Below are 7,949 nucleotides of genomic sequence, written 5' to 3' on the forward strand. Positions count from 1 at the left end.
TAATATGAACAGCATTGTACAACGGCAGGCTGCTAAACAAATGATTTTATAAGTAATTATTAGAATTTCTCATTTTGTAATTAATACTGCGAGTGATCATAATACCTACAAGAGCTATAATACCATCTTCTCCTTTATACATGACGGAAGAGTGAACTTTATCATTAATGTACTTCATCCGTTAGTGAAAGTTCAAAGAGAATAGAGCATATTGCACCGGTTCTTGCGATTCTTACTCAACTACTGCGCTTGATGAGCAACCGCGACATTCAAGTTAAAATCATATTCTTTGGACGGTGCAAGCGAAGAACATCAACTATGCTAATAAGTCTTCCTGATTGTCGCGATCTTCGATGCGACAGTTTCTCAAACGAGTCTGACTCGCGAAAGATACCGTGACGTGTAAAATTGAACGACGAGTGGTAGTTCAGCTTGCACATAGTCGGGTTAGATATGTAAAATTGCATATAAAATCTACATTGAAATCTCTACGTTTCTTTCAGGACGGTTTTTGCACGTTGATATAATAGCGTTTGCGTATCTCGCAGAAGCAAAAAATAATCGTCGTTACCTTCCGAGTGATAAAACGTAGCATTGCAAAAACCTTGTATTTATAAAATTTTTATATAAGTGGGAAAAAGGAAACGAAGAAACTTTGGCGATAACCGTGTTATTTAGTTTATTTTTTATTACTACATTGGTGATAGCGATAATAATCCAACCGGTTGTTAGTTGAAACCGAGGGCAAGAATTATAAGCTCGGAAATGTTGCGAAATGTGAAACCCTGGGCTGCTCGTTCCGGGAAATTCAACGTTTCTCTCTCGGTGCCGGTTCGTTCCTACAACACGGTTGTAGTCTCTCCGCTAAGAGAACTTAATAGAAATTGTCGAAGCGTTTGCGCAATGCGATTATCCGCGTTAGAAACCGGCGAGATTGGCAACGAAATTGGCGACGAAATTGGCAACAAAATTGGCAGGGCCCGGGTCAGTAACACAATGGCCGACCGATCCTCCTTATAGAACGACCAATCCCGTTCGCCGCGATTGTTCGACGGGAGGAGGGCACGAAATTTCGGTTACGCTCCGCTTTCACCCTCGTCGCGCCACGTCGTTTTCCCTGCCACGGTGCATTTTGCTGCTTCCTTCGCTTTTCGACGACCCTCGGACTCGCCACCACCGGTCGATCCGTCGCGCGTTGCGCTGACTCGAATGGTCGAGGGTTGCGCGCGGGAACGTGATTGGATAAAAACATGTTGCGGCGTGCTGATGAGAGAGATCGGCCAACTCGCTGCATTCGGTCAGCAGAAACCGTGCGGACCCTGCTCATTTTGATGAAACGAGATCACGCGATTGCGGTAGAACCAGGAATGAATTCTGAAGGAGAGTCCACTTTGAAAATTAAGAAACGGAGGGTCATGATATTTCTACGTACGTTGACGTTACTTTGATAAAAAAATAAAAAATTGCATTGTGATGATCTCATATTTCTTTGACAAACTTGAAGTTTCTATTCTTTTATCGAAGTTTTTTTTTATTTTGGTGATTCATACAGAACTCGCTATTGAGGTTTTGATGATGCAGGCGAATTTTGCAATTTTGATTTATTCTATCTCAAATTCGGATACATGCAAAGAGAGTGAAAAACATTTTGGGTCAATTGTGGAATTGTATTCTGCAATGTTGAGAGTGCACCAGAATTTTTTCAGATTTTTTAGAATCAAAAACGCTTTTACAAACATTATCACTGGTGATCTGGTTGAACTGGGAAAGCAGCGAAAAATACGTTGGACCACGAAGGGTTAAAAATTACGAGACATGCGGATTGAAATTTCAAAGAAGGTGTTTATGCGTAATAAATTAATGTACAGATTATAAACTGTGTAATAACATTTTTTTTTTATTGATACACACATTACATTTCCATCTATCATAAAGGAGTGAAATATTTAACAGCTCATAAGAATATTATTTTTTAACAATATATCTAATTCACAAAATGTAAAAGTAAGCATTTAACAATGTAATGGCTACGATCGAGTTTGTACATAATGTAGGCTCGCTTACAACGTTATTCTCGTTATTTACTCTTATCTCTTTCATTGATTATTTTATCGATAATTATTCGTTATATCTTTCAATTATCGATGTTTATGGCCACCATATGTGCCACCCGAATGATCGTTTCCGCCGTAGTTATGGACCTCGGCGTAAAACCCGCCGTGAGGATCAGCATGATATTTTACGCTCCTGACATTGCCGCCAGGCTCATGGATGTGATATTCGCCCTCCACGTGTTTGCCTGCGGTTCACATCATAATTAATATTTACACATTTCACTGGAATCAATAATGATTTAAAGAGGCCATTTCCTTCTATCTTTCATTTACGACTTAACTGCTTTTACAGAGATTTATAAGAGTATGATAGTGTAGAAATGTCTAAACATTTTAAAATATTACGAAACTACGAGGAAAAAATTTTTTTAATTGGTTAATTAATTAAAAATGTCGGAATAATTTTTTTGCAACGAGAAGAGAACGGAAGTTTATCCTGCATGATTTATAACATTCGCTGTAATGTTTATCGGGCTAATATAGTGTTATACACATGGAACCGAATTAAGAATGGTATTCAGATTGAATGAAGATATAATAGAAGCTCGTGTATCTCTCCATACGTTCCAATTAAATTCGCATTTACGCAGACAGTTACACATTTCCCATGCTGTATCGGAACAGCTCCGCCGCGCCGTGCCGTAAGCTTCGTGCGTTTCATTCGCCGGCTTTGCCGCGGAGAGCCTTCCAACGAATGCGTAATAAACTCCTATACCCTCTCTCTCTCTCTCTCTCTCTCTCTCTCTCTCCCTCTTTTGTATCAGTCACAATTAAATTTAACAGGCGCACGTCGAATATGAACGAGCGCGAAGGGGCATTCGCGTTTTTTTTTTATTTTTTTTTTATGAGAGACGCACACGCCAGACAAGTGACGGATGTGCATTCACAGCAAACGGGACCGCAACGCGCCCGGGGGATAAGAAACGAACTTGGTCCTTCCTAGGTTCTAATTGAGAGCACAGCCAGATATCCAGTTACTTCGAGATTCTAATTAAGAGCGCGAGATCGAATTGCATTTCGCTGCGCCGCTGGCTGTGTATCGGTATTACGCGATACATCTAGGATATCGTTACCTTGTCAATAAAGGAGGGAACTGGTGCTACATTTACGTGATATTAAGAAAAAAATGAATAGGTTTTTAAATTGACATTCTTAATAGCAATTTTTGCTATTTCTAAAAACCGCAGAGATATTCAGGAATCGATTTTACGTGATAATTCTTCGCAATTACTTCGATGGTAATAGTAAAATAATTATCATTTTATTTAAGAAAGAATACCGGGATAACGTTATTGATATAATTGATATGATATAAAAATTATAGGTGATAGCTTTAGAGAATACTTCGTAAATAAGAGAAGTCATACTATTATATGTACAACATTGAAAAGAGTTTTTAAACTGACATTCTTAATAGCAATCTTTGTAAAGAATCGGGAAATATTCAAGAATCGCTTGAAATATTAAAAAATATCAATAATTTAATATAAGATAATTATTTGCAGATATTGATAGCGATAACAAAATACTCAATTGTCATTTTATTTAAGAAAGATGCGCCATTCTCACATAACTAGGATTACGACGTTGATACAACTGATATTGACGTAACATAAAAGTTATAGGTGCTTTAGGGAACACGTATACTCACCGTCACGGTGTTCCTTCTGCCCGTGATGATCTTTAGTATGATGGTCGTCGACGCCGTATGAATATTTGTACTTGGGATGAGCCTTGTAATCGTGATGATGATGTCCATGTTTATCTTTCCAGGCAATCTCCTCGTGATGGCCCGCCACCGGTCCGAAAAAATGATGATAGGAGTGCGTAGGGTGGTCGTGACCGCCGCCGTGTCCGTTGCGATCTATATCCTCCGCGATCTGTTCCTCGTCGCTATCTTCCTCTACAATTGATTTCATGTAAGACTATTATGTTCTCGGATTCTTCGAATAAAATCGATCGCGAACGTCCCGTTGAAATTTTAGCCAGACCTCAAGTCGTAGTGTTTAACGCGTGAGAGTGTCATCAAGACGAGCACTCGCAAGAATCGATAAACCAACGCGCGTAATTGCCTCGTCGAGTGACCGATTCTATGAATTAAGCGAGAGACACTCACCCGCCGCATTTTCCTCATACATCCTGGGGAAGCTCTTAACAACGACAGCGACGAAGACGACGCAGACAATCAATTCCTGTAAAGCGAGGAGGGACATTCGAGCGTCGTGTAAGCGGCCGACAACGCCGCCCGTGAAGTACCGTTCGCTGTTAAAGGTAAATTGGTGGCCGCGAATAATTGGAAAAGTTAATCTCTTAAATCTAATCGAGCAAGAGAGAAAGAAGGAGAAAGGGGAGGGAGGGAGAAACAGATAGAAAGAGCGAAAGAAAGACAAGGAGCCGCGCGCAGAAAGCAAAAATTCATTTTCGACTTCGCGATGTGTGTGTGTGTGTGTGTGTGTGTGTGTGTGTGGTGTGGCGTGGCGTGTAGTAGAAAATTACCGAAAAAAAGCCCCGCCATTATTCTTCCATTCCGAATATGTGCGCCAGAACGGAGACTCGCCGGAGACGCTTTTACCGCCCACATAAAGACCTCCGAAACACTCCGCGCTCGCTACTTTACGGTCACGACTGCGTGATACTTTGTTCAACGCGGTTCCGGCGATTCGTTTTACGGAGGCCACGGCGGACCGCCCCTACGGGTCGATGAGATCGGCGAAACTTGAAATTGGATCGATCGTTCCGAGTTTGAGGTCGGGACCGGCGTCTTTCGCCCGCGGCCAGGTAAAAGTGCTGAGCCCTTCGTGTTATTCTTCACGTTATACATTGTAGTTCTTTGCTCGGGCGGATCATGAAAGGTTAATATCCGTCCACTTGCCGCAAATTGGATATCAAAGAGAGAGAAGAGAGGAAAGGAGAGAGAGAGAGAGGGGGAAGGCTCTGGACTCTTTTCACGAGAAAAAAAATGCGCCTCTTTCAGAAAATTTGTAGCTTCACTTAAAGTAGTTAGTTTTATTAAAATCTTTTGAAGTGGAATATTTTCCTTTCCGACATTTTTCTTTTTTTTACTTTTATAACGTTGCTCTTAAATTGCAATAGAAATTTCAACTGGTCGCATCTCCGACTTTTAACTCGCCTGCTACGATTAATACGCTCCTTTCAATACGCAAATCCGTAAAATGAAAAAAAGAATGAAATATATATGCTGTGCGTAACTTAGAGCGAAAGATCAGTCTTTGTTATAAGGCTTTTATTATAGCATTTTATAAAGATGGATAGTATTATGCAACCTTTTCTCACTAAAGCGACTATTGTACAACGATACCTTCTTAAGCCCCCATTGAACGTATTTTCACCTCAAAAGAAATTATTATACATGCCGCGCAAAAACAAAGGCGATTGAAAATTTTAAGAAAATTTTATTTTGAGAGTATCCCGTTTCTCTAATTATCGGCGAAGTGTTTTGCGGCTTAATTTGAAAACGGTTTTAGAAAATTATGGAATTTTTTGAAAAGCTGCTTATGTTACTCGGAACTAATAATCGTTCAATTAATGTTGTTGCAATGCCTGCAATTTTAATTAATGCGGTTCTACAATTGCTGCTTGCAAAATTTGAGCGCAATTACCATTTAAGCGTTTGAATTTATAATACAATCGAAATTTTAATACAAACAACGTTTGGAACGGTGAAATATTTCCGTTTTAATCATTATATAATCGTTACGTAACGGTTGCGCATTACGGGCGCGTATGTGTGAGCGAAAAATTACCCCAGCTCGTCCGGCGCAACGTAACGCTCGCATTGTAACGCTTTCCACGCTAATACTTTCCGGGATGCGCAATTATTCCGACGTCAGCGGCGTAACGCGTTCACAAAAGATGCAACACCTTCCACAATTTTGTTCGCAAGAATACGTAATTATAAGCGACGTGTGCATGCCTTCGTCTGACCTGTTACAACGCGAATTTCCGTTCCCCAGCAGAGCGCCCCGGTAATATTCTCCGGTGCACTCTGTGCCTACGGCGTATCAACTTACGGATATCGAATACCGCGCTATCGACTTTAGTTTACCTTTGCAAAGGCCATGTTTCTTCCTTAACGAAAACCGCCAATGGACTATCTCCAGGACCAAAGGAGCGGGATCGTTTTATAGCGGCGGCCACCCCCGGACAGGCAAAAACGGTCCCCTTTAACCATTAATTCCATTTGTCGTACCCCCGCGGTTGGCCTCCCGCGACACCGCACAGTAAGAGGTGTGACAGAGTCGGGTCGTGGAAATGATAATAATTCTTTGAAACAACGGCCACGGTACGACCCCGATCTTCGTCACTGCCAGACACGAATTGGCGTCGCGCGATTTTATGGCTGGGAAAGCAATGGCTCGGAAATAATAAATGTACAATGTAATTTATACCAACTTTTACGTTTCGTTGCTGCTTGAACCATTAACGTTAACTATGAACACACTCGAAGATAAACAAGAGATTTAAATATATACGTTTTTAAAGATACATTATTCAGAATTTTTGTTTTTCGTGAAACGTCAATGAAACCAGGTATTACCGCTTTTAATGAAGGCTGATTTTTATTAGTTGAATAAAAGGTGCGAAATCATCAATGATTAACGTTATGGTTAATGACGTTGTTTGTAAAGGCTTGGATTACTATCAGCACTATAAGTAATTGAGAATTTATGTTCTCTCTCGCTCTCTCCGCTTGGTATGTGCACTCGTACGATTTACACGGCATTGGTGGAACAATTGGAAACAATGAGATTGTATGCCAAATTTCTCTTCTAATATTTGACAACAATATCTTTTGTCAAGGCGATGAGTTTCGAGCGCGATTATTTACAAGCGATATTACCTGTCGATAATTTCTGATTGAAGTGGCTAATTATATTCTCTCTTGTGAATTTGAGAAATAACCGTGACAAAGGATACGTTTTGAAATGATGGCAGCAATAAAAGGTATAATATCTAGATATGCATTTATGAATTATTACTGACATAACGCAAATTAATTAAAATATAAATATTTATTTAATTAATGTAATAATAATAAGACACGAACAAACCAATATTAATTGTAAAATTGTAGAGAAATTGTACTGAACTTACGCTGAAATTACACTTTCGAGTGTATCTATTATACTAAAAAGCGCATTCAATTTTAAATTAAATACGAAAGGTATTGATAATTCTCTCGTATAATTGTGTATGCGCTAGTTATATTTACTTGAGAAATATGTACATAAAAAGATTACTTGATTCAAACAAATATATTATTAGTCTTATTTAAATAACTCATTCACATAACATAAGTAAATATTGCTTGTTTGTGGTAAATATTATTTGCTTGAAGTAAATATATTACTGACTTGATATAAAATAAAGTTATTTGCATTGTGCTAACATATTTATTTGAATTTTATTTATAGTAATTTTTTCTCTCGGTGCTTTTTTCGGATACATACTTTGATTGTAGCAGTGGATATAAACACTTGTTAGTATTTTCTGGAAACACGCGGCTTCGACATCTTGTGAAATTACTGCTCACGTGCCAATTGCCGAAATAGTCAATCAACATTTTTCATTCGCATTGCCGTAAAGGTAACGCAATCGCGGTCGCAACGGACCGAAGATTTTTGCTCGTTCTCTCGCCGAGAGCAGTCTCAGAGAGAAAGCGCGCGCGGATTTTTCGATTACCCGGCTAGTTCTTGCGCTGCGCAATTTTCCCGTGGCATCATTCCGCCCCGATCCGAGTGCAAAACTCAGAGGCGGCAGTCGGATCAGTTTTAATTTCCAGCGCGATAATCACGACAGCAGGAATAACAAGCA

General features: G+C 39.7%; 1 protein-coding gene across 2 annotated transcripts; it reads right to left on the reverse strand.

Moving 5' to 3' along the window:
• Positions 1-1,884: 1,884 nt before the first annotated feature.
• LOC105194935 (histidine-rich glycoprotein-like) lies at positions 1,885-6,454 on the reverse strand. Of its 2 annotated transcripts, XM_039447870.1 has the most exons (4): positions 6,181-6,454; positions 4,231-4,306; positions 3,766-4,017; positions 1,885-2,299 (listed from the first exon to the last, which is right to left on the reverse strand). In XM_039447870.1, the coding sequence occupies exons 1-4, from the start codon at positions 6,193-6,195 to the stop codon at positions 2,139-2,141; spliced, it is 504 nt and encodes a 167-aa protein (XP_039303804.1). In that variant the 5' UTR covers positions 6,196-6,454; the 3' UTR covers positions 1,885-2,138. The 2 variants fall into 2 exon arrangements, with proteins under 2 accessions (XP_039303804.1, XP_011158373.2); XM_011160071.2 differs by lacking the exon at positions 6,181-6,454 and having other exon boundaries at positions 4,231-4,327.
• Positions 6,455-7,949: the final 1,495 nt, after the last annotated feature.

Source organism: Solenopsis invicta, chromosome 4 (genome assembly GCF_016802725.1).
Source record: "Solenopsis invicta isolate M01_SB chromosome 4, UNIL_Sinv_3.0, whole genome shotgun sequence".
NCBI classification, from domain to species: Eukaryota; Metazoa; Arthropoda; class Insecta; order Hymenoptera; family Formicidae; genus Solenopsis; species Solenopsis invicta.

What these genes read in the sequence shown, in the direction of transcription:
- LOC105194935 (XM_011160071.2), bottom strand. Translation starts at nt 4,327, where the DNA reads ATGTCCCTCCTCGCTTTACAGGAATTGATTGTCTGCGTCGTCTTCGTC. An exon ending in GTATGAGGAAAATGCGGCGG is followed by an intron (nt 4,018 to 4,230) that starts GTGAGTGTCTCT and finishes AATCAATTGTAG; the next exon opens with AGGAAGATAGCGACGAGGAA. An exon ending in GCAGAAGGAACACCGTGACG is followed by an intron (nt 2,300 to 3,765) that starts GTGAGTATACGT and finishes TGTGAACCGCAG; the next exon opens with GCAAACACGTGGAGGGCGAA.